Source organism: Chroicocephalus ridibundus, chromosome 30 (genome assembly GCF_963924245.1).
Source record: "Chroicocephalus ridibundus chromosome 30, bChrRid1.1, whole genome shotgun sequence".
NCBI classification, from domain to species: domain Eukaryota; kingdom Metazoa; phylum Chordata; class Aves; order Charadriiformes; family Laridae; genus Chroicocephalus; species Chroicocephalus ridibundus.
The window spans coordinates 220793-246998 of record NC_086313.1 but is presented as its reverse complement, the minus strand read 5'-3'; the positions used below and the strand labels follow the sequence as shown (position 1 = coordinate 246998).

Here is a 26206-nt window from a genome sequence, read left to right as displayed (position 1 = left end):
CCCCCCTTCCATCTCCCCCCTTCCATCTCCCCCCTTCCATCTCCCCCTTCCATCTCTCTTCCCTCCTTCCATCTTCCTTCCATCTCCCCCCTTCCATCCCTCCTTCCATCTCCCTCCTCCCATCCTCTTCCCATCCCCTTCCTTCCATCTCTTTCCTCCTTCCATCTCCCTCCTTCCATCCCTCCTTCCATCCTCCTCCTTCCATCTCGCTCCTTCCATCTCCCGCCTTCCATCCACCTCCCGTGTCTTTCCTCCTTCCATCATATTCCTGTCTCTCCTTCCATCCCCCCTTCCATCTCCCCCTTCCATCTCCCCCCTTCCATCCCTCCTTCCATCTCCCTCCTTCCATCCTCCTCCCATCCCCTTCCTTCCATCTCTCTTTCCTCCTTCCATCTCCTCCCTTCCATCTCCCTCCTTCCATGTCTCCTTCCATCTCGCTCCTTCCATCTCCCGCCTTCCATCCACCTTCCGTGTCTTTCCTCCTTCCACCCTCCTCCTGTCTCTCCTTCCATCTCCCCCTTCCATCTCCCCCTTCCATCTCTCTTTCCTCCTTCCATCCCTCCTTCCATCTCTCCCTCTTTCCTCCTTCCATCCCCTTCCCTCCATCCTTCCCCCCTTCCATCTCCCCCCTTCCATCTCCCCCTTCCATCTCTCTTCCGTCCTTCCATCCCTCCTTCCATCTCCCTCCTTCCATCTCTCCCTCTTTCCTCCTTCCATCCCCTTCCCTCCATCCTTCCCCTCCTTCCATCCCCCTCCTTCCATCCCTCCTTCCATCCCTCCTCCCGTCTCTCCTTCCATGCCCTTCCCTCCATCCTTCCCCTCTTCCATCTCCCTCCTTCCATCTCTCTTTCCTCCTTCCATCCCTCCTTCCATCCCTCCTTCCATCCCTCCTCCCGTCTCTCCTTCCATCCCCTTCCCTCCCTCCTTCCCCTCTTCCATCTCCCCTCCGTCTCCCCCCCCGTGTCCCCCGCTGTCCCCTGCCTGTCGTTGCGTGTCCGTCCCTCGTCCGTCCGTGCGTCCGTCCCCGCCCGTGGGTGCGTGTGGCTGTGGGCGCCCAGGGGTGCGGTTGGGGCATTGAGGGCGGGGGTGGATTTGGCGGATTTTGGGAAGGGTTGGGAGGGGCCGGGTCACCGAAAAGGTGGGGGGGAAAGGGTGGGGGGGACAGGAGGGAGGAGGGAGGGACGGGGGGATGGAAAGAGGGATGGAAAGAGGGAGGGATGGGGGGATGGAGGGGGGGATGGAGGGACGGGGGGATGGAAAGAGGGATGGAAAGAGGGAGGGATGGGGGGATGGAGGGACAGGGGGATGGAAAGAGGGATGGAGGGAGGGACGGGGGGATGGAAAGAGGGATGGAAAGAGGGAGGGATGGGGGCATGGAAAGGGGGATGGAGGGACGGGGGGATGGATGGGGGGATGGAGGGATGGATGGGGGGATGGAAAGGGGGATGGAGGGATGGGGGAGGGAGGGGTGGGGATGGAAAGGGGGATGGGGGAGGGAGAGGGAGAGATGGGGGATGGGAAGAGGGATGGATGGGGGGATGGAGGGGGATGGGGGAGGGATGGAAGGAGCGATGGGGGGCGGCGGGGGGGGAGGGAGAGAGGGGTTGGAAGGAGGGTTGGGGCAGGGATGAGGGACAGGGCGGGGGGACGGAAGGAGAGGTGGCCGTGGGGAGGAGACGCTCCCAGGGGTCTGGTGTGTCCCCCCCCGTGTCACCCCCGATGCTCCCAGGGGTCTGGTGTCCCCCCCGGGTGCTCCCAGGGGACCCAGGTGTCCGTGTGTCCCCCCGTGTCACCCCAAATGCTCCCAGGGGTCTGTGTCCCCCCCCATGTCACCCCAGATGCTCCCAGGGGTCTGTGTCCCCCCCATGTCACCCCAGATGCTCCCAGGGGTCTGGTGTCCCCACCCTGTGTCACCCCAAATGCTCCCAGGGGTCTGTGTCCTCCCCGTGTCACCCCAGATGCTCCCAGGGTCCCTGTCCCCCCTGTGTCACCCCAGATGCTCCCAGGGGTCTGGTGTCCCCACCCTGTGTCACCCCAAATGCTCCCAGGGGTCTGGTGTCCCCCCCGTGTCACCCCAGATGCTCCCAGGGGACCCAGGTGTCTGGGGTCCCCCCCATGTCACCCCAGATGCTCCCAGGGGTCTGGTGTCCCCCCCCGTGTCACCCCAGATGCTCCCAGGGGTCCCTGTCCCCCCCGTGTCACCCCAGTTGCTCCCAGGGGTCCATGTCCCCCCCGTGTCACCCCAGATGCTCCCAGGGGACCCAGGTGTCTGGGGTCCCCCCCATGTCACCCCAGGTGCTCCCAGGGGACCTGGGATCCCCCCCCGCCCTGGCCCCCGACGCCACCCCGGATGCTCCCAGTATCCCCCAGTTGGACTGGAAGGCATCTCCCCAGTTTAAGACCGGCCGGGACGGGGGGAGGAAGCGATTGGCGGGCGCCCGGGTTCTCCGCCAGCTCCCCCGGGGAGACGCCGCCCTGCGTTTGTGGGTGCCGGGACGCCGGGGCTCCCCTCCCTCCCGCTGCGGTTTGGCAAAGCTCAACCCCGGCTCCTCCACCGCGGCCTCCCTTCACCCCCCCCCAACCCCCCCCCCCCCCCCCCCCCCCCCCGCCTCTCCGCCATTCCCTGCTCCGGCCTCAGTTTCCCTCCGGCCTCGTTATCTGCCCTAATTACCCCCTCCCCGTAACGCGGCCGGGGCGGGGTGGCGATTCGCCCCGTGACTCACCGCCGCCTTTCCCTCCCGCTGACTCAACCGTCGCGGGGTTTTTGTTGGTTTTTTTTTTTTGGGGTGCTCCCAAAAAAAGCGGGAGGAAGGCGGGGGGCGGGAGGGGGGGGGGAAGGGGTGTCCATCCCTCCCGTCCCCGCAAAAAAAACCCGGTTTTGCCCGTTTTCGCCCGCTTTGGCTTCATTCCTGCCCGATTTGGCCCATTTTCGCCTGCCTTCGCCCAGTTCTGCCCCAGTTAACCCCGCTTCGGCCCAATAGCACCCATTTTTGCCCCGTTTTTCGCTCCCTTCTACCTGGTTTTGGCCATTTCTGCCCATTTTTGCCTCACTTCTGCCCGATTTTGCCCATTTCTGCCTGATTTTTGCCCAGTTCTCCTCAGTATGACCGACTTTGGCCCAATATCATCCATTTTTTGCCCTGTTTTTCGCTCCCTTCTGCCTGATTTTGTCCATTTCTGCCCATTTCTGCCTCACTTCTGCCCAATTTTGCCCATTTCTGCCTGATTTTTGCCCAGTTCTCCTCAGTATGACCCACTTCGGCCCAATATCACCCATTTTTGCCTGTTTTTTTGCTCCCTTCTGCCTGATTTTGTCCATTTCTGCCCATTTCTGCCTGATTTTTGCCTGGTTCTGTTCACTATGACCCGCTTTGGCTCAATATCACCCATTTTTGCCCGTTTTTTCACTCCCTTCTGCCTGATTTTGGCCATTTCTGCCCATTTTTGCCTCACTTCTGCCCGATTTTGCCCATTTCTGCCTGATTTTTGCCCGGTTCTGCTCAGTATGACCCGCTTCGGCCCAATATCACCATTTTTGCCCCATTTTTCGCTCCCTTCTACCTGGTTTTGTCCATTTCTGCCCATTTTTGCCTCACTTCTGCCTGATTTTGCCCATTTCTGCCTGATTTTTGCCCAGTTCTCCTCAGTATGACCGACTTTGGCCCAATATCATCCATTTTTGCCCTGTTTTTCGCTCCCTTCTGCCTGGTTTTGTCCATTTCTGCCCATTTCTGCCTGATTTTTGCCCGGTTCTCCTCAGTAATGACCCACTTTGCCCCAATATCACCATTTTTGCCCGTTTTTTCACTCCCTTCTGCCTGATTTTGTCCATTTCTGCCCATTTCTGCCTCACTTCTGCCCGATTTTGCCCATTTCTGCCTGATTTTTGCCCGGTTCTGCTCAGTATGACCCGCTTCGGCCCAATATCACCCATTTTTTCCCCGTTTTTCGCTCCCTTCTGCCTGGTTTTGGCCATTTCTGCCCATTTCCGCCTCACTTCTGCCCAATTTTGCCCATTTCTGCCTGATTTTTGCCCAGTTCTCCTCAGTATGACCCACTTTGCCCCAACATCACCCATTTTTGCCCCGTTTTTCGCTCCCTTCTACCTGTTTTTGTCCATTTCTGCCCATTCTGCCTGATTTTTGCCTGGTTCTGTTCACTATGACCCGCTTTGGCCCAATATCACCCATTTTTGCCCGTTTTTTCACTCCCTTCTGCCTGATTTTGTCCATTTCTGCCCATTTCTGCCTCACTTCTGCCCGATTTTGCCCATTTCTGCCTGATTTTTGCCTGGTTCTGCTCAGTATGACCCGCTTCGGCCCAATATCACCCATTTTTGCCCTGTTTTTCGCTCCCTTCTGCCTGATTTTGTCCATTTCTGCCCATTTCTGCCTGATTTTTGCCGGGTTCTCCTCAGTATGACCCACTTCGGCCCAGTATCACCCATTTTTGCCTGTTTTTTTCGCTCCCTTCTGCCTGATTTTGTCCATTTCTGCCTCACTTCTGCCCAATTTTGCCCATTTCTGCCTGATTTTTGCCCGGTTCTGCTCAGTATGACCCGCTTTGGCCCAACATCACCCACTTCTGCCCAATTTCGGCTCAATTCCGACTGTTTTTGTCTTACTTCCGCCTGATGTTGCCCCAGTTTTCTCCGCCTTTGCCCAGTTCGGCCCAGTTTGGCCCAGTTCTGCCCAATTTGACCCGCTTTTGCCCGACTTTGGCCCAGTTCTGCTCCGTTTGACCCCGCTTGGCACCTCCCCAGGTGGCCCCCAAGAGGTCAAGAGATGCCGTGGAGATGCGAGGGGGGGGGGTTTATTGAGGGTTGAAGGTGGGTCTGGGGTGGGGTTGGGGGTCTGGGGTGGGGTCGGAGGTCTGGGGTGGGCTCGGTCCATCCGTGGTGGGCTCGGTCCATCCGTGGTGGGATCTCTGGTGGGGTTGGTCCGTCCACGGTGGGTTCTCTGGCGGGCTCGGTCCATCCACGGTGGGCTCGGTCCATCCACGGTGGGATCTCTGGTGGGGTCGGTCCATCCATGGTGGCGTCAGTGCATCCGTGGTGGGGTCGGTCCATCCACGGTGGGCTCGGTCCATCCATGGTGGGATCTCTGGTGGGCTCGGTCCATCCACGGTGGGCTCGGTCCATCCATGGTAGGGTCAGACCATCCATGGTGGGGTCGGTCCATCCGTGGTGGGATCTCTGGTGGGGTCGGTCCATCCACGGTGGGCTCGCTCCACCCACGGTGGGGTCGGTCCATCCACGGTGGGATCGGTCCATCCACGGTGGCATCGGTCCACCCACGGTGGCATCGGTCCACTCATGGTGGGGTCTGTGGTGGGGTCAGTCTGGTCATTGTGGGGTTGGGGGTAGGTTCAGTCCATTCATGGTGGCATCAGGTTGTCCATGATGGGATTCATGATGGATCCGAGTGTCCATGGTGGGGGTCAGCCCAGCCGTGGTGGGGTCAGCCCGTCCACGATGGGGTCAGACCAGTCATGGGGGGGGGGTCCATGGTGGGTTTGGAGTGTCGGTGGTGAGGTCAACCCAACCACGGTGGAGTCCATGGTCGGGCCAACCCGCCCATGACGGGGTCAACCCAACCACGGTGGGGGTCCACGGTGGGGTAGGTGAGTCCATGGTGGGGTTCTTTGGTCCTTGATGGGGTCAACCCAACCATGGTGGGATCCATGGCGGGGGTCAGTCCATCCGTGATGGTGTTGGTGGATCTGCGGTGGGGTTGATCCTTTCTCGGTGGGGTCGGGGGGGGTCCTCGGTGGGTTCCATGGTGGGGTTGGCGGGGCTGTGGTGGGGTCGGCGGGTCCGTGGTGGGCCAAGGAAGACTCAGTCCTCCCCCATTGTCTCCAGGATCCAGGGCAGGTAGTTGTAGACCTGGCTGTAGACCCCCGGCTTCCCCGCCTGCCCGCAGGGGTGGTCGCCCCACGAGACGATGCCTTGCAGGACCCCGTTGCAGATGAGGGGTCCCCCTGAGTCACCCTGGGGACAAAAGGGACCATGACAGGACCCGGGGCGAGGGAGGACACCAGGACGGAGGTGGCCACGGCGGGGGGGGCGAAACGTGGCCATCGATGGGGATGGCGGCTCTTGGGACCCAGAGCTGTGGGACCAGGCGCGGCGAGGGTGGGGTGGCAGGGACTGAAGAGAGGTGGCCGCGGGAGACGAGGAGGTGGCCATGGGGCGTGGTCATGTCTCGAATCCCAGGGGACAAGGGGAGCAAAGGGACGCGGTGGCAAAGGGGGACACGGGGACAGAGCCACATCTCAAAGCCGAGGGGACGGGGGGGACGAAGGCACGTGGCCACGGGAGATGGGTACGTAGGGACGGGACACGGAGATGTGTCCACATTCCAAAGCCCAAGGGACAAGGGGGAGGTGGCTGTGGGACACGGGGACAAGGCGACGGGACGTGGGGACAAGGCGATGGGAGACAGGGACAAGGCGACGGGACGCGGGGACAAGGCGACGGGACAGGGGGACACAGCTACATCTCAAAGGCCAGGAGATGAGGAGGACCAGCCATGGTGGGACACGGGGGCACGGTTGCGTGACATAAGGACGAGGTGATGGGACATGGGGACAGAGCTACACCTCAAAGGCCACGGGATAAAGGGGACCAAAAGGACGTGGCTGTGGGACAGGGGGACGAGGCGGTGGGACACGGAGTTGTGACCCTTCAAAGCCTGGGGACGAAGAGGACCAAAAAGAGGGGACGGTGGGACAAAGGGATGAGGCCGCAGGACACGGGGTGGTCGCCCCACCATGGGACAGGAGGAGGTGACCCCGGGGACGAAGTGATGGGACATGGGGACGCAAAGCCAATGGGACAAGGCGGGGACCAAAGGGATGGGGCTGTAGGACGTGGTGGTGGGACAGGAGGCCGTGGGGAGGGGACAGGAGGTCGTGGGGAGGGGACAGGAGGCCGTGGGGAGGGGCCGTGGGGACGTGGGGAGGGGACGTGGGGACGTGGGGAGGGGACGTGGGGACCTGGAGGTACCTGGCAGGAGTCCTTGCCCCCCGCAGCCACGCCGGCGCACAACATGTCCTTGGTGACTTTGCTGCCGTAGACCTTCTGGCAGTCGTTGTCCCCCACCACGGTGACGTTCACGCACTGGGGGGTGTCAGGGTAGGTCTCTGGGGGGGGGGGAAGGGGCGACACGTGTCCAACGGAGCCCTGGACATCTGGGACCCTTCTCGGAAGAGATGCCACCACCCAACCCAACCCAAGGCAGGTGGAGGCGTCCATCCCTTGGACACCTGAGTCTTGTCTTCAGAGATGCCACCACCCAACCCAATGCAGGTGGAGGTGTCCATCCCTTGGACACCTGGGTCCTGTTGTCCAAGATGCCACCACCCAACCCAACCCAAGGCAGGTGGAGGTGTCCATCCCTTGGACATCTGGGTCCTGTTGTTCGAGATGCCACCACCCAACCCAACCCAATGCAGGTGGAGGTGTCCACCCCTTGGACACCTGAGTCTTGTCATCAGAGATGCCACCACCCAACCCAACGCAGGTGGAGGTGTCCATCCTTTGGACACCTGGGTCCTGTCGTCTGAGATGCCACCACCCAGCCCAACCCAAGGCAGGTGGAGGTGTCCACCACTTGGACATCTGGGTCCTGTCGTCCGAGATGCCACCACCCAACCCAACCCAACCCAACGCAGGTGGAGGCGTCCACCACTTGGACATCTGGGTCCTGTCATCAGAGATGCCACCACCCAACCCAATGCAGGTGGAGGCGTCCACCCCTTGGACACCTGGGTCCTGTTGTCCGAGATGCCACCACCCAACCCAACGCAGGTGGAGGTGTCCATCCCTTGGACACCTGGGTCCATCCCTTGGACACCTGGGTCCTGTTGTCCGAGATGCCACCACCCAACCCAACCCAAGGCAGGTGGAGGCGTCCATCCCTTGGACACCTGGGTCCTGTCATCAGAGATGCCACCACCCAACCCAACCCAACCCAACCCAACGCAGGTGGAGGTGTCCATCCCTTGGACACCTGAGTCTTGTCTTCAGAGATGCCACCACCCAACCCAATGCAGGTGGAGGCGTCCATCCCTTGGACATCTGGGTCCTGTTGTCTGAGATGCCACCACCCAACCCAACCCAACGGAGGTGGAGGTGTCCATCCCTTGGACATCTGGGTCCTGTTTGAGATGCCACCACCCAACCCAACCCAACCCAACGGAGGTGGAGGTGTCCATCCCTTGGACATCTGGGTCCTGTTGTCCGAGATGCCACCACCCAACCCAACCCAAACCAACGGAGGTGGAGGTGTCCATCCCTTGGACATCTGGGTCCCTTCTCTGCAGAGATGCCACCACCCAACCCAACCCAACCCAACGCAGGTGGAGGTGTCCATCCCTTGGACACCTGAGTCTTGTCTTCAGAGATGCCACCACCCAACCCAATGCAGGTGGAGGTGTCCATCCCTTGGACATCTGGGTCCTGTCATCCGAGATGCCACCACCCAACCCAACGCAGGTGGAGGTGTCCATCCCTTGGACATCTGGGTCCTGTCATCCGAGATGCCACCACCCAACCCAACGCAGGTGGAGGTGTCCATCCCTTGGACATCTGGGTCCTATCGTCCGAGATGCCACCACCCAACCCAACCCAACGCAGGTGGAGGTGTCCATCCCTTGGACACCTGGGTCCTGTCGTCTGAGATGCCACCACCCAACCCAACCCAACGCAGGTGGAGGCGTCCACCCCTTGGACACCTGAGTCTTGTCTTCAGAGATGCCACCACCCAACCCAATGCAGGTGGAGGTGTCCATCCCTTGGACATCTGGGTCCTGTCATCCGAGATGCCACCACCCAACCCAACGCAGGTGGAGGTGTCCATCCCTTGGACATCTGGGTCCTGTCATCCGAGATGCCACCACCCAACCCAACGCAGGTGGAGGTGTCCATCCCTTGGACATCTGGGTCCTATCGTCCGAGATGCCACCACCCAACCCAACCCAACGCAGGTGGAGGTGTCCATCCCTTGGACATCTGGGTCCTGTTGTCCGAGATGCCACCACCCAACCCAACCCAATGCAGGTGGAGGTGTCCATCCCTTGGACACCTGGGTCCTGTCGTCTGAGATGCCACCACCCAACCCAACCCCAACGCAGGTGGAGGTGTCCATCCCTTGGACACCTGAGTCTTGTCTTCAGAGATGCCACCACCCAACCCAATGCAGGTGGAGGTGTCCATCCCTTGGACATTGGGGTCCTGTCGTCTGAGATGCCACCACCCAACCCAACCCAAGGCAGGTGGAGGTGTCCATCCCTTGGACACCTGGGTCCTGTCGTCCGAGATGCCACCACCCAACCCAACCCAACGCAGGTGGAGGCGTCCATCCCTTGGACATCTGGGTCCTGTTGTCTGAGATGCCACCACCCAACCCAACCCAACGGAGGTGGAGGTGTCCATCCCTTGGACATCTGGGTCCTGTTTGAGATGCCACCACCCAACCCAACCCAACCCAACGGAGGTGGAGGTGTCCATCCCTTGGACATCTGGGTCCCGTCGTCCGAGATGCCACCACCCAACCCAACCCAACCCAACGGAGGTGGAGGTGTCCATCCCTTGGACATCTGGGTCCCTTCTCTGCAGAGATGCCACCACCCAACCCAACCCAACCCAACCCAACCCAACGCAGGTGGAGGCGTCCATCCCTTGGACACCTGGGTCCTGTCATCAGAGATGCCACCACCCAACCCAACCCAACCCAACCCAACGCAGGTGGAGGTGTCCATCCCTTGGACACCTGAGTCTTGTCTTCAGAGATGCCACCACCCAACCCAATGCAGGTGGAGGCGTCCATCCCTTGGACATCTGGGTCCTGTTGTCTGAGATGCCACCACCCAACCCAACCCAACGGAGGTGGAGGTGTCCATCCCTTGGACATCTGGGTCCTGTTTGAGATGCCACCACCCAACCCAACCCAACGGAGGTGGAGGTGTCCATCCCTTGGACATCTGGGTCCTGTTGTCCGAGATGCCACCACCCAACCCAACCCAAACCAACGGAGGTGGAGGTGTCCATCCCTTGGACATCTGGGTCCCTTCTCTGCAGAGATGCCACCACCCAACCCAACCCAACCCAACGCAGGTGGAGGTGTCCATCCCTTGGACACCTGAGTCTTGTCTTCAGAGATGCCACCACCCAACCCAATGCAGGTGGAGGTGTCCATCCCTTGGACATCTGGGTCCTGTCATCCGAGATGCCACCACCCAACCCAACGCAGGTGGAGGTGTCCATCCCTTGGACATCTGGGTCCTGTCATCCGAGATGCCACCACCCAACCCAACGCAGGTGGAGGTGTCCATCCCTTGGACATCTGGGTCCTATCGTCCGAGATGCCACCACCCAACCCAACCCAACGCAGGTGGAGGTGTCCATCCCTTGGACACCTGGGTCCTGTCGTCTGAGATGCCACCACCCAACCCAACCCAACGCAGGTGGAGGCGTCCACCCCTTGGACACCTGAGTCTTGTCTTCAGAGATGCCACCACCCAACCCAACGCAGGTGGAGGTGTCCATCCCTTGGACATCTGGGTCCTATCGTCCGAGATGCCACCACCCAACCCAACGCAGGTGGAGGTGTCCATCCCTTGGACATCTGGGTCCTGTTGTCCGAGATGCCACCACCCAACCCAACCCAACCCAACGCAGGTGGAGGCGTCCATCCCTTGGACATCTGGGTCCTGTCATCAGAGATGCCACCACCCAACCTAATGCAGGTGGAGGTGTCCATCCCTTGGACACCTGAGTCTTGTCTTCAGAGATGCCACCACCCAACCCAACCCAATGCAGGTGGCGTCCATCCCTTGGACATCTGGGTCCTGTCGTCCGAGATGCCACCACCCAACCCAATGCAGGTGGAGGTGTCCATCCCTTGGACACCTGTGTCTTGTCTTCAGAGATGCCACCACCCAACCCAACCCAACCCAACGCAGGTGGAGATGTCCATCCCTTGGACACCTTGCCCAGCGCCCCCCAACCCAGCCCGAACATCTGGGTCCCCCCCTTACCCTGGGGGCTGGTGGTGGTGCCCCATCCCATGACGGTGCAGTTGGTGCCGGTGGCCGGGGGACTTTTGGGCAGGGCCAAGGGCTGGACGTAGGGGGTGACTTTGAAGGGGGGTTCAACGCGCAGCAGCATGAGGTCGTGGGCGTAGGAGCCGTCCCCGTCCCCGCCGTCGAAGTCGGGGTGGACCACGATGTCCACGGCCGTGGCGAACTGCTCCCGCCCCGTCACCTCCGCCAGGCTGCGCTCCCCGGCCCGTACCTGGATGTGTCTGGGGGACAAGGAGGGGGGGCGGGGGGACACGTGTGGGGACGGGGCACCACCTCGGGGACGCGGTCAGGGTGGGACACGCCCGTGGAGGGGCACTGTCACGAGGGACAAGGGCGTGGTGGGACGTGGCCATGGAGAAGGCGCGGTCATGGTGGGATGGGGTTGGGGACACGGGGGACGTGGCCGTGGTGGGATGTGGCCATGGAGAAGGCGCGGTCATGGTGGGATGGGGTTGGGGACACGGGGGACGTGGCCGTGGTGGGACGTGGTCATGGTGAAGGCGCGGTCATGGTGGGATGGGGTTGGGGACACGGGGGACGTGGCCATGGGGGGACGTGGCCATGGAGAAGGCGCGGTCATGGTGGGATGGGGTTGGGGACACGGGGGACGTGGCCGTGGTGGGACGTGGTCATGGAGAAGGCGCGGTCATGGTGGGATGGGGTTGGGGACACGGGGGACGTGGCCGTGGGGGGACATGGCCAGGAGGGGACGCCACCATGGAAGGACATGGTCATGGTGGGACGGGGACGTTGGAGGGCGTGGTTGAGGACACGGGGGACGTGGCCATGGTGGGACATGGCCAGAAGGGGGATGGCCCCATGGAGGGACATGGTCATGGTGGGACGGGGACGTTGGAGGGCGTGGTTGGGGACACGGGGGACACGGCCATGGAGGGGTGGGGACAAAAGGGATGGGGACAAGGATGGGGACACGAGGGACACGGCCATGGAGGGGTGGGGACACAAGGGATGGGGACACGGGGGACACGGTCTTGGAGGGGTGGGGACACAAGGGACATGGCCATGGAGGGGTGGGGACACAAGGGATGGGGACAGGAGGGACACGGCCATGGAGGGGTGGGGACAGGAGGGATGGGGACACGAGGGACATGGCCATGGAGGGGTGGGGACATGAGGGACATGGTCTTGGAGGGGTGGGGACAGGAGGGACATGGCCATGGAGGGGTGGGGACACAAGGGATGGGGACAAGAAGGATGGGGACACGAGGGACACGGCCATAGAGGGGTGGGGACAGGAGGGATGGGGACAAGAAGGATGGGGACACGAGGGACACGGCCATAGAGGGGTGGGGACAGGAGGGATGGGGACACGAGGGACACGGCCATGGAGGGGTGGGGACAGGAGGGATGGGGACAAGAAGGATGGGGACACGAGTGACATGGCCATGGAGGGGTGGGGACACAAGGGATGGGGACAGGAGGGACACGGCCATGGAAGGGTGGGGACACAAGGGATGGGGACAGGAGGGACACGGCCATGGAGGGGTGGGGACATGAGTGACACGGCCATGGAGGGGTGGGGACAGGAGTGACACAGTCATGGAGGGGTGGGGACAGGAGGGATGGGGACAAGAAGGATGGGGACACGAGGGACACGGCCATGGAGGGGTGGGGACAGGAGGGATGGGGACAGGAGTGACATGGCCACGGAGGGGTGGGGACAGGAGGGATGGGGACATGAAGGACATGGCCATGGAGGGGTGGGGACATGAGTGACACGGCCATGGAGGGGTGGGGACAGGAGGGATGGGGACATGAAGGACATGGCCATGGAGGGGTGGGGACATGAGTGACACGGTCATGGAGGGGTGGGGACACAAGGGATGGGGACAAGAAGGATGGGGACACGAGGGACACGGCCATGGAGGGGTGGGGACAGGAGGGACGTGGCCACGGAGGGGTGGGGACACAAGGGATGGGGACAGGAGGGACACGGCCACGGAGGGGTGGGGACACAAGGGATGGGGACAGGAGTGACACGGTCATGGAGGGGTGGGGACATGGGGGACACGGTCATGGAGGGGTGGGGACACAAGGGATGGGGACAAGGATGGGGACAGGAGGGACGTGGCCACGGAGGGGTGGGGACAGGAGGGACGGGACGTGAGGGACGTGACCCGGGAGGGAGGGATGTGACACAGGTCGTGATGACCCAGTTCTCTTCCCAGTTCCCCTCCCAGTTCCTCCCAGTTCCCCTCCCAGTGCTTCCGACTTCTCCTCCCAGTTCCTCCCAGTACCTCCTGGAGCCTCTCCCAGTGCCTTCCAGGAACGACCTGTGTCCCCAGTGTCCCCAGTGTCCCTCCCAGTACCCCTCCCAGTGTCCCCAGTGTCCCCAGTGCCCCTCCCAGTGTCCCCAGTCTCCCTCCCAGTGCTCCCAGTGCCTGTCCTAGTGCCGATCCCAGTGCTCCCAGTGCCCCCAGTGCCCGTCCCAGTGCCCCCAGTGCCCATCCCAGTGCTCCCAGTGCTCCCAGTGCCCATCCCAGTGCCTCCCAGAGCCTTCCAGTGTTCCCAGTCTCCCCAGCAGCCCCAGTCCCCCTCCCAGTGTGTCCCAGTGCCCCCAGTGCCCCTCCCAGTGCCCATCCCAGCGTCCCCAGTGCCCCTCCCAGTTCCACCAGTTTCCCTCCCAGTGCTCCCAGTGCCCCCAGTCTCCCTCCCAGTGCCACCAGTCCCCCTCCCAGTGCATCCCAGTCACCCCAGTCTCCCTCCCAGTGCCCCAAGTGCCCATCCCAGTGCCTCCCAGTGCCTTCCAGTGTTTCCAGTCCCCCTCCCAGTGCCTTAAGTGCCCATCCCAGTGCCTCCCAGTGCCCATCCCAGTGCCTTCCAGTGCCTCCCAGTGTTCCCAGTCCCCCTCCCAGTTCCCCCAGTGTCCCTCCCAGTGTTCCCAGTCTCCCTCCCAGTGCCTCCCAGTGCCTTCCAGTGTTCCCAGTCTCCCTCCCAGTTCCCCCAGTGCCCCTCCCAGTGTTCCCAGTCTCCCTCCCAGTGCCTCCCAGTGTTCCCAGTCTCCCTCCCAGTGCCCCAAGTGCCCCTCCCAGTGCGTTCCAGTGCCCCCAGTCTCCCTCACAGTGCCCCCAGTCCCCTTCCCAGTTCCCCCACTGCCCCTCCCAGTGCCTCCCAGTGTCCCCAGTCCCCCTCCCAGTTCCCCCAGTCTCCCTTCCAGTGCCCCCAGTCCCCTTCCCAGTGACCCCAGTGCCCCTCCCAGTGCATTCCAGTGCCCCCAGTGCCCCTCCCAGTGCCTCCCAGTGTCCGTCCCTGTGTCCCCCAGTGCCCCCAGTCCCCCTCCCAGTGCCTCCAGTGCCCCTCCCAGTGCCTTCCAGTGCCCCCAGTCTCCCTCCCAGTGCCCCCAGTGCCCCTCCCAGTGCCCCCAGTGCCCCTCCCAGTGCCTTCCAGTGCCCCCAGTCTCCCTCCCAGTGCCCCCAGTCCCCCTCCCAGTGCCTCCAGTGCCCCTCCCAGTGCCTTCCAGTGCCCCCAGTCTCCCTCCCAGTGCCCCCAGTGCCCCTCCCAGTGCCTTCCAGTACCCCTCCCAGTGCCTTCCAATACCCCCAGTCCCCCTCCCAGTGCCCCCAGTCTCCCTCCCAGTGCCTTCCAGTGCCCCCAGTCCCCCTCCCGGTGCCCCCAGTGCCCCTCCCAGTGCCTTCCAGTGCCCCCAGTCCCCCTCCCAGTGCCCCCAGTGTCCCCCCCAGTGCCTCCCAGTGCCCCCAGTCCCCCTCCCAGTGCCCCCTGTGCCCCTCCCAGTGCCTTCCAGTGCCCCCAGTCTCCCTCCCAGTGCCCCCAGTGCCCCTCCCAGTTCCTTCCAGTGCCCCCAGTCCCCCTCCCAGTGCCTCCCAGTGCCCCCAGTCTCCCTCCCAGTGCCTTCCAGTGTTCCCAGTCCCCCTCCCAGTGCCCCCTGTGCCCCTCCCAGTGCCTTCCAATGCCCCCAGCCTCCCTCCCAGTGCCCCAGTCCCCCTCCCAGTGCCCCCAGTCTCCCTCCCGGTGCCTCCCAGTGCCCCCAGTCTCCCTCCCAGTGCCCCCAGTGCCCCTCCCAGTGCCCCCAGTCCCCCTCCCAGTGCCTTCCAGTGCCTCCCAGTCTCCCTCCCAGTGCCCCCAGTGTCCCTCCCAGTGCCCCCAGTCTCCCTCCCAGTGACCCCTGTGCCCCTCCCAGTGCCTCCCAGTGCCCCCAGTCTCCCTCCCAGTGCCCCCTGTGCCCCTCCCAGTGCCTCCCAGTGCCCCCAGTCTCCCTCCCAGTGCCCCCAGTGCCCCTCCCAGTGCCTCCAGTCCCCCTCCCAGTGCCCCCAGTGCCCCTCCCAGTGCCTTCCAGTGCCCCCTGTGCCCCTCCCAGTGCCTCCCAGTGCCCCCAGTCTCCCTCCCAGTGCCCCCAGTGCCCCTCCCAGTGCCTCCCAGTGCCCCCAGTCCCCCTCCCAGTGCCTCCCAGTGCCCCCAGTCTCCCTCCCAGTGCCTTCCAGTGTTCCCAGTCCCCCCATCCCAGTGCCTCCCAGTGCCCTCAGTCTCCCACCCAGTGCCCCCAGCCTCCCTCCCAGTGCCCCCAGTGCCCCTCCCAGTGCCCCCAGTCCCCCTCCCAGTGCCCCCTGTGCCCCTCCCAGTGCCTTCCAGTGCCCCCAGTCTCCCTCCCAGTGCCCCCTGTGCCCCTCCCAGTGCCTTCCAGTGCCCCCAGTCCCCCTCCCAGTGCCCCCTGTGCCCCTCCCAGTGCCTCCCAGTGCCTCCAGTCTCCCTCCCAGTGCCTCCCAGTGCTCCCCCCCCCCGCCCCAACCTAGTCTGGCAGTGGGCGGCCGTGAGCACCCACTGGGTGCTGAGCAGGGCCCCCCCGCACTGGTGCTGGTCGAAGTAGAAGAGGAGGACGAGGCCGGGGTGGGCCGACGTGGGGCACTCGCGGCCCCCCAGGATCCGCTCGCCCCACGGCGAGCCTGGGGGGGGGGGGGGGGGGGGAGGAGGGGGGGGAGAAGAAGGGGGGGGGGGGTATGTTGGGGGCTACCCCCTTGTACCACCCCTTGGGACCCCCCCGCACCCCGACCCCCACCTTGGGGACCACCCCCCCCACCTCCAGACCCCCATGTCCGTGTCGCTCCCCCCACCCCCCCCCCCCCCAGCAACCCCCCGACCCCCACCTTGGGGACCCCCCCCCCCCCCGGACCCCCTTGTCCCCACCCTGCCCCCCCCCATGGACACGCCCCCCCCCGCACCTTGGACCCCCAGAACCCCCTCCCCAGACCCCCTTGTACCACCCCTTGGGACCCCCCCGCACCCCCCTCCCCGACCCCCTTCACCTCCCCCCCCCCCCCCCCCGGCACCCCGACCCCCACCTTGGGACACCCCCCCCCCCCCCAGACCCCCTTTCTCCCCATCCTGGGCACCCCCCACCCCCTCCCGAGAATCCCCCCCCCCCGCACCCCGACCCCCACCTTAGGACCCCCCCCCCCCCACACCAGCCCCCCATGTCCGTGTCCCCCCTCCCCCCCAAAACCCCCCCTCCCATGTCCCCCCCACCCCCCCCAGCAACCCCCCTGCCCCCCCCCCCCCCCCCCCCCGACCCCCATCTTGGAGACCTCCCCCAGACCCCCTTGTTCCCCCCCCCCCAAAAGAGCCCCCCCTCCCCCCCCGCCCCCCCCCCCCGGCCCCTCACCGGGGGTCGCCAGCGCCAGGAGGACGAGGAGAAAGCGAGGGGCCGCCATGGTTGCGGGGTTGGGGGGCGGGGGGGGGGCCCTGGGCTGTTGTGGGGTGGGTGGGGGGGCTGGGGTGGGGGGGCCCCCCGGTTATCAAAGCTCTTCGTTAATTATTAACGAGGCCTCATTAACCCGCCCCCCCCCCCCCCCCGCAAACGACCTTGTTTGCTCCTGACGGGCAGGTGCCACGTTCACACCCCACCCCCCCCCCCCCCCCAAACACCCCCCCCCCCCATCAAGGCTGTGGGGCGGCCATGGGGCTGAGTTGGGGGGTGGGGGTTGGGGGGGGGCCGGATGCCTGGGTGCACTCCCCCCACCCCCCCCCGGGCGCCGTGGGGCTGAGTCAGGCAGTCACGTTGGGGTGATTGTGTGGGGTGACGTGGGGCAGCCAGGATGCCTGGGTTCCCCGATGGTATCTATGGGGTGATGTGGGTCCCCTATGGTCTCTATGGGGTGATGTGGGCCCCCTATGCTATATCTATGGGGTGATGTGGGCCCCCTATGCTTTATCTATGGGGTGAGGTGGGTCCCCTGTGGTCCCTATGGGGTGAAGTTGGTCCCCTATGGTCTCTATGGGGTGATGTGGGCCCCCTATGCTTTATCTATGGGGTGAGGTGGGTCCCCTATGGTCCCTATGGGGTGAAGTTGGTCCCCTATGGTCTCTATGGGGTGAGGTGGGCCCCCTACGCTTTATCTATGGGGTGAGGTGGGTCCCCTGTGGTCCCTATGGGGTGAAGTTGGTCCCCTATGGTCTCTATGGGGTGATGTGGACCCCCTATGCTATATCTATGGGGTGAGGTGGGTCCCCTATGGTCCCTATGGGGTGAAGTTGGTCCCCTATGGTCTCTATGGGGTGAGGTGGGCCCCCTATGCTATACCTATGGGGTGATGTGGGCCCCCTACGCTTTATCTATGGGGTGATGTGGGCCCCCTATGCTATACCTATGGGGTGATGTGGGCCCCCTACGCTTTATCTATGGGGTGAGGTGGGTCCCCTGTGGTCTCTATGGGGTGAAGTTGGTGCCCTACAGCCCCTATGGGGTGATGTGGGCCCCCTATGCTTTATCTACGGGGTGATGTGGGCCCCCTACACTTTATCTATGGGGTGAGGTGGGTCCCTATGGGGTGATGTGGGCCCCCTATGCTTTATCTATGGGGTGATGTGGGCCCCCTACGCTTTATCTATGGGGTGAGGTGGGTCCCTATGGGGTGATGTGGGCCCCCTACGCTTTATCTATGGGGTGAGGTGGGTCCCTATAGGGTGATGTGGGCCCCCTACGCTTTATCTATGGGGTGAGGTGGGTCCCCTACGGTCTCTACGGGGCGAGGCGGGTCCCCTGTGCTCTACCTATGGGGCGATGTGGGGCGGGGTGCCCCCCTGCCGGCTTACCGTGGGATTAAAGCAAATCCCGGCGCGACGCGGTGGGAGCGGGGCCGCGCCCTGGGCGTGGGGCGGGCGCCCGAGGTCGTCGGATGGGTCGGCCCTCGTTAACGCTAATTACCCTCCTAAACGATTTTAAGGGCCATAAACGAGGCAACACAACAGCCCGGTTCGCCCGGATTGGGCCCGGGGCTGCCGATTGGTTGCCGGCGGCGGCCACGCCCCATTAGGGGGAGGTGGTGCCCCCTCGTGCAGGCCTCCCCACCAATGGTGTGGCCCCATTTTGGGGGTGGGCGGGACTTGGGAAGAGCCCAACCAATGGAGCTTCCCCAACCTGAGGACCTCCAACCAATCGGGTTGCCCCACTTCGGGGTGGGCGGGTCTCGGGAAGAGCCCAACCAATGGGATGTCCCCCCTCGAGGGTGGGCGGGACTTGGGAAGAGCCCAACCAATGGAGCTTCCCCAACCTGAGGACCCCCAACCAATCGCGTTGCCCCACTTCGGGGTGGGCGGGTCTCGGGAAGAGCCCAACCAATGGGATGTCCTCCCTCGAGGGTGGGCGGGACATGGGAAGAGCCCAACCAATGGGATGTCCCCCCTCGAGGGTGGGCGGGACTTGGGAAGAGCCCAACCGATGGGATGTCCCCCCTCGAGGGTGGGCGGGACTTGGGAAGAGCCCAACCAATGGAGCTTCTCCAACCTGAGGACCCCCAACCAATCGCGTTGCCCCACTTCGGGGTGGGCGGGTCTCGGGAAGAGCCCAACCAATGGGATGTCCCCCCTCGAGGGTGGGCGGGACTTGGGAAGAGCCCAACCAATGGGATGTCCCCCCTCGAGGGTGGGCGGGACTTGGGAAGAGCCCAACCAATGACGTGCCCCCCTCTCCCCCCCCGGTGGGGGGAGGTGGGTCTGGGGAAGAGCCAACCAATGGTATTGCCCCAGCTTGAGGTGGGCGGGACTTGGGAAGAGCCCGACCAATGGTTGACCCTGCTTGGGTTGGGTTGGGTTGGGTTGGCCAACCAGCGGTGGTTGGGCGACCCCGGTTGGGTTGGCCAATCACCACCGGCTCGGTTGACCCTTGGGTTGGCCAACCCAACCACGGGTGGAGGGGTGACCTCCGTCGATTGGGCGCCCCTTCGCTTGCGTTGGCTGATGCTCCCGGGCTCCTTCACTCCTATTGGCCGTCGCCTATCGGCGAGGCCATCGCTGGATGCCGACCTCCAGGGTTGTCCCTGGACAACCTCCAGGCGTTGTCCACCAACGTCCTTGACGTCATCGAGAGGCCGCCGGGGCCACGGATCTCGGTCCTCGGGAGGCGACGGGGAGAAGCGAGCGACGGGAAACCGGGTTTCTCTTCCAATAAAACCCATTTCTCCTCCCGGAAAATCGGACATTTTGGGGGGGGGGGGAATCTGACCTCAAAAATGAAGCCCGTGACCACCAGAGGCCACCGGGCCGGTGGACAACCCTGGAGGAGAGGAGATGTTTGGGTTTCATCTCGACGTCTATTTTTTTTTTTTTTTTTTTTTTTTTTGTTGGGGGGGGGGGGGCGGGGGGGGCAGGTTGAAAGGACCAAATTTCCCACCGAACGTCACAAGGCTTTAATTTCGCGTGTCTTCTTCTCCCCCACCCCCACCCCCCCACCGTCTCACCGGCTTCACCAGGTGACCCTGGTTCCACCCCCCCAACCTCGTCATAGCCTCTCTTCTCCCACCATCCTGCCCCGGCGAGGGGTGGTGGCGGCGCGTGGACGTGGTCCTCTGACCTCCCCCCCGCCCCCCCCTCCCCAGCGGCCCCCCCTCGGCCACTTGGAGGTAGCTGGAGCGTCACTAGTTGTCCTTCATGGTCTTCTGGATCCACTGGGCGTATCTACAGACCTTGGTGTAGACACCAGGTCTCTTGGGTTGCCCACATTTCTCCATGCCCCAGGACACGATACCTTGGAGGGTCCCGTTGCACACCAGAGGTCCTCCGGAGTCACCCTGCGGAAAGACGTGGTGCGAACCCAACGTTCTCCACGGGGTCAACCCAACCCTTCTCGGCTCGGCCAACTCTCCGCCGTTTCCCCCGCCATTGTCGGGCCTCTTTGGGGCGGGCGGCCTCCTTGGGTTGGGTGACCTCTTTGGGTTGGGTGGTCTCTTTGGGTTGGGTGACCTCACTGGGTTGGGTGGTCTCTTTGGGTTGGGTGACCTCCTTGGGTTGGGTGGTCTCTTTGGGTTGGGTGACCTCACTGGGTTGGGTGGTCTCTTTGGGTTGGGTGACCTCCTTGGGCTGGGTGGTCTCTTTGGGTTGGGTGACCTCACTGGGTTGGGTGGTCTCTGTGGGTTGGGTGACCTCTTTGGGTTGGGTGGTCTCTGTGGGTTGGGTGACCTCCTTGGGTTGGGTGACCTCCTTGGGTTGGGTGGTCTCTTTGGGTTGGGTGACCTCCTTGGGTTGGGTGGTCTCTTTGGGTTGGGTGACCTCACTGGGTTGGGTGGTCTCTTTGGGTTGGGTGACCTCCTTGGGTTGGGTGGTCTCTTTGGGTTGGGTGACCTCACTGGGTTGGGTGGTCTCTTTGGGTTGGGTGACCTCACTGGGTTGGGTGGTCTCTTTGGGTTGGGTGACCTCTTTGGGTTGGGTGGTCTCTGTGGGTTGGGTGACCTCCTTGGGTTGGGTGGTCTCTTTGGGTTGGGTGACCTCCTTGGGTTGGGTGGTCTCTGTGGGTTGGGTGACCTCTTTGGGTTGGGTGGTCTCTTTGGGTTGGGTGACCTCCTTGGGTTGGGTGGTCTCTGTGGGTTGGGTGGTCTCTTTGGGTTGGGTGGTCTCTGTGGGTTGGGTGACCTCTCTGGGTTGGGTGGTCTCTTTGGGTTGGGTGACCTCACTGGGTTGGGTGGTCTCTTTGGGTTGGGTGACCTCCTTGGGTTGGGTGGACTCTGTGGGTTGGGTGACCTCACTGGGTTGGGTGGTCTCTGTGGGTTGGGTGACCTCACTGGGTTGGGTGGTCTCTTTGGGTTGGGTGACCTCACTGGGTTGGGTGGTCTCTGTGGGTTGGGTGACCTCACTGGGTTGGGTGGTCTCTTTGGGTTGGGTGACCTCCTTGGGCTGGGTGACCTCACTGGGTTGGCCATCACTGAGTTGGCCAAACGCCATTGGGACAGTCACCTCCAACTGGTTTGGTCACCTCTAACTGGTTCGGTCACCTGCAACTGGTTTGGTCACCTCTAACTGGTCAACCCCCAGTTTTGGGGGGGGTGGAGGTGGGGGGGGGGGTGTTGATGATCTACGACTGGGTTCACCAACCCGTGACATTGGCCTGTCCAACCCTTGAGTTGTTCCACCATCGCTGTGTTGGGCGACCACCTCCCCTTGGGTCACCTACTGCTTGGTGGCTTCTTGAACCGCCACTGGGTTGGCCGCCCACCCCAGTAGGTTGCCCACCCACCCCCGCTCGGTTGCCCAAATCTCTCTTTGGCTTTTCCAGCCCTCGCCGCCGTTGGCCAAGTCTACTTGCGTTGGCCAACCCTCGTTGGGTTGAAGAACCGACACCGCGTTGGCCAACCCTTGTCGGGTCCGTGAGCCAACCCGAGGCTGGCCAACAGAGGAAGACCCCCCCCGCCCCCCCCCACCATGGCGACGCCAAGGGGGACACGTCCCCCTTCTGTCCCCGAGCTCCACCTGGGAGCCAACCCGCCCCCCACCGGTGGGAAAAAAAAGGCCGAAGAGGACATTTTTGGCCCTACCTGGCAGGAGTCCCTACCGCCTTGGAGACTCCCGGCGCACAACATGTTGTCGGTGATGGAACCAGGGTACAACCGCTGGCACTCGGCTGCCGAGAAGATGGTGACGTTGACGCACTGCAAGACGTCCGGGTAAGTGACTGAGACGGGACAACGCAGGGACGGGGCCGGGGTTGAAGGGGGGAGGGAAAAAGAAAGAAACCAGAGCAATCGACCCAGGAACCGACAGAAATTCGGGCGCGTGTCCCCACCCCCCCCCCCCTCAATACCCCACCCCCACCCCCAAAAAAACCTCCCCGCCCCCCCCAACCCCCCCCTCCCCCCCCCGAAGAGGGTGTTGTGTCTCCCCCTTTGAATTCCCGCCGGGGCTGCGTCTCCGGCTCGGTTTGGGGGTTTGGGGGGAGAAAAAAAAAAAATGAGCTTTTTTTTTTTCTCTTTTTTTTTTGGGGGGGGGTGTGTGTGGTGTTTCCAACTCTCCGGCGGAAAAAATCACCCGCGGGAGACACAGCCCCCGGCGGTGGGGGGGGGGGAAACCTCCTCCTGGGTGGAGGACCCCAGAAATTGCCTCTTTTTTTTTTTTTGGGGGTGGGAGGGGGGGGTGCCTTCTCCTAAATTCCGTCTTGTTTCACATCGCTGCGTTTCTCCTTCCCTTGCCCCCCGTTTAATTTCAGGATATCGTTACTTTCATCCAATTTCGGCTCTTTTGTTTGTCTCCCGGGGTTTTTTCCCTTTCTCCTTTACTCCGTTATTCGGTTTCGAGGACTTTAGATGTTCCTCCTTATGGCTTTTCGCCGTATTCGCTATAAAATAACCTAATTTCATGATATTCTCTTCCCTTTCCTTCTCTGATGCCCTTTTTTTTCGGTTCCCATTGCTTAGGAGAGGACCCAGGTATCCAGGAGAGGATCCAGGTGTCCAGGAGACCACCCGGATGTCCAGGAGACCATCCAGATGTCCAGGAGAGGACCCAGATGTCCAGGAGACCGCTCAGGCCCGTGAGGGAGGATCCAGGCACTCCTGAGAGGACGCCAGGGCCCAGAAGGGGACTTGAGTGTTCAGGAGAAGACCCAGGTGTCCAGGAGAGGACCCAGGTGTCCACGAGGGGACCAGGATGTCCAGGAGAGGACCTGGGTGTTCAAGAGAAGACCCAGATGATGTCCAGGAGAGGACCTGGGTGCTCAGGAGAAGACCCAGGTGTCCAGGAGAGGACCCAGGTGTCCACGAGGGGACCAGGATGTCCAGGAGAGGACCTGGGTGTTCAAGAGAAGACCCAGATGATGTCCAGGAGAGGACCTGGGTGCTCAGGAGAAGACCCAGGTGTCCAGGAGAGGACCCAGGTGTCCATGAGGGGACCAGGATGTCCAGGAGAGGACCCAGGTGTTCAAGAGAAGACCCAGGATGTCCAGGAGAGGACCCAGGTGTCCATGAGGGGACCAGGATGTCCAGGAGAGGACCTGGGTGTTCAGAAGACCCAGGTGTCCAGGAGAGGACCCAGGTGTCCACGAGGGGACCAGGATGTCCAGGAGAGGACCTGGGTGTTCAAGAGAAGACCCAGATGATTTCCAGGAAAGGACCTGGGTGCTCAGGAGAAGACCCAGGTGTCCAGGAGAGGACCCAGGTGTCCATGAGGGGACCAGGATGTCCAGGGGAGGACCTGGGTGTTCAAGAGAAGACCCAGATGATGTCCAGGAGAGGACCCAGGTGTCCATGAGGGGACCAGGATGTCCAGGGGAGGACCTGGGTGTTCAAGAGAAGACCCAGATGATGTCCAGGAGAGGACCTGGGTGTTCAGGAGAAGACCCAGGTGTCCAGGAGAGGACCCAGGTGTCCACGAGGGGACCAGGATGTCCAGGAGAGGACCTGGGTGTTCAAGAGAAGACCCAGATGATGTCCAGGAGAGGACCTGGGTGTTCAGGAGAAGACCCAGGTGTCCAGGAGAGGACCCAGGTGTCCACAAGGGTACCCAGATGTCCGGGAGAGGATGTAGGTGTCCAAGAGGGCACCTGGGTGTCCAGGAGAGGACCCAGATGTCTATGTGGGGGCCCAGATGTCCAGAAGAGGACAGAGGTGCCCGGGAGGGGACTTGGGTGTTCGGGAGAAGACCCAGGTGTCCAGGAGAGGACCCAGGTGTCCACGAGGGGACCCAGATATCCATGAGGGGACCCAGAAGTTCAGAAGAGGACGTAGGTGCCCAGGAGGGGACTCGGGTGTTGAGGTGACCCAGGCATTTGGGAGGGGACCCAGGTGTCCAGAAGAGGACCCAGGTGTCCAAGAGAGGACCCAGGTGTCCAAGAGAGGACCCAGGCACTCATGAGAGGACCAAGGTGCCAAGGACATGACCCAGATGTCCAGGGCGGGGGGAAACTCAGACCTCCAGGAGAGCACCCACACCTCCAGGAGGGGACCTAGACCTTCAGGAGAGGTTCCAGACCTCCAGAAGGGGACCCAGACCTCCAGAAGAGGCCACGGGTACTGGGTACCTTCTGGGGAGGTGGTGGCCCCCCATCCCGAGGTGATGCAGGTGGTGCCTGGCTCTGGGAGGCAGGAGGCCACGGGGACGGGCTGGATCCTGCTGGTGAGGGTGACGGGCGTCAGGAGCTTGATCATCATGATGTCGTTGTCCTTGGTGGTGGGGTTGTAGTCGGGGTGGGACACCAACTTCTGCACCATCTTCTGCACCTCGCCCCACTCCCGCGTGTAGAGGTTGTGCTTGCCCAGGCGGATGGTGGTGACCCTACCGCAGGCAGGAGGGGGCGCGTGGGACACGTGGCAAAGGCGGCCGAGGTCACGCGCGGGGCTTGGAGGCCGCGGCGCGGCCGGGCCACTCGCGGGGCACGGCGTGGCTGGGACGCAAGGGGAGAGGGGCGCCCTGGGACAGCTATGGGTCATAGAGACCGGGACGTGGCCACGGCTCCTGTGGGACGTGGCATGGCCAGGACACGTGTGGCACGTGGGGACTGCAGCGTGGCCACGGCATACGTGGGTGGTGGCCAGGACGCGCGTGAGACACGGCCCGGCCCGCGAGGGGAACGCGGAGACCGTGGCGCGGCCATGGCGCGTGGTGGGACACAGCGTGTCCGGGACACGGGTGGGACACGGAGGGCGTAGTCCCACGGGCGGGATTCGGAGGCTGCGACGTGGCCACAGCACTCGTAGGACACGGGTGGGACGTGGGGTCTGCAGGGCGGCCGGGACACGCGTGGGAGGTGACACAGGGACGTCGGGGAAGGGCGCCTGCGTGCCACGCGTGGGGCACGGCCTAGCCAGGACACGCCTAGACCCACGGAGACCACGACCCGTGGGACCGGGGCGCACGGCGGCAAGGTGGGGTGATCCACCCGGGCGCCCGAGCAACGTGTGGGGCAGGGGACAAAGGGACGAACGTGGGGCTTCAAGCCGTCACCCTTACCCCGGCGTGGTGCAGTGGGCCGCCGTCACCACCCACTGCCTGGCCACCAGGACGCCGCCGCAGTAGAGCTTGTACATGTCCAAGATGGCCACCTGCCAGGGCTGCGAGTGGGGCTCGCAGTCCATGCCCCCCACCACGCGCGTGTCACCCGCCACCGCGGTTGCTGCAAGGGACGAAGGACGGGGGGGGGACGGGGGGACACGCGCGTTAGTGCCACCGCCGTGCGTGTCTTCACCACCCCTGGTGGGACCCTCCACCCTCCTGCTCACCTGCGGATGCCACCAAGAGCAGGGTCCCCAGCAGCTTCACGGTGCCCCATAGCCCGGGGGCCGCCATGGCTCGCCCCTCCGTCGCCGTGGCCGCTGTGGGGCAGAGCCGTTAGTCCCGTGGTGGGGGTTCGGGGGCTTTGCTTGGCCCCGTTGCCCCACTCCAGGAGAAGGTGAGATGGTCCTCGGGGCATCTTAATGGGTGGAGGGAATCGCGGTGGGTCTACACCATTTGGGGGTCTACACCGGTGTGGTGGGGGGTCGACCCCCACCCTTCGGTCCCCTCCGCCCGGGGGGTCAGAGCCGCCCAATTCGCCCCGTCATCCCGCGGTTTTTGCAAGGCGGGGTGACGTCACCAGCCCCAGCGCCACGGCGCGGCAATCAACACAGGCGTCGTTAAGGAGAGCCGTAATTACGGGCTCCACCAACTCCTCCGCCCTCCCCCTCCTTGTCTCGAGGCGATTGACCTCCCAGAACCTCACGCTGCCCTTGGATGCCTCCCTCGGGCTGGGGATGTGGGTCGCGGCCCCCCCCCCTCCCCTCCCGGAGATATGGGTCGCGGACCCCCCTCCCTCCCTCCCCTCCAAGGTTGGGGGCGGGGGCCCGGTTCTTCGAGGCTGTGGGGTGGATGTGGGTCAGTGCTCCCTGTGGATGTGGGTCGTGGGTTGCAAGGA

The 26206-nt window shown here is 63.5% G+C and overlaps 2 protein-coding genes across 2 annotated transcripts; both read right to left on the bottom strand.

Annotated features, from left to right (window-relative positions):
• Positions 1-5836: 5836 nt before the first annotated feature.
• Positions 5837-16769, bottom strand: LOC134508033 (trypsin-like). The gene is made up of 5 exons (XM_063319102.1): positions 16721-16769; positions 15851-16004; positions 11041-11306; positions 7007-7143; positions 5837-5989 (listed from the first exon to the last, which is right to left on the bottom strand). The coding sequence occupies exons 1-5, from the start codon at positions 16767-16769 to the stop codon at positions 5837-5839; spliced, it is 759 nt and encodes a 252-aa protein (XP_063175172.1).
• Positions 16770-19970: 3201 nt separating this feature from the next.
• On the bottom strand, positions 19971-25602 carry LOC134508032 (kallikrein-14-like). Its single transcript, XM_063319101.1, has 5 exons — positions 25536-25602; positions 25267-25429; positions 24338-24591; positions 21861-21997; positions 19971-20123 (listed from the first exon to the last, which is right to left on the bottom strand). The coding sequence occupies exons 1-5, from the start codon at positions 25600-25602 to the stop codon at positions 19971-19973; spliced, it is 774 nt and encodes a 257-aa protein (XP_063175171.1).
• Positions 25603-26206: the final 604 nt, after the last annotated feature.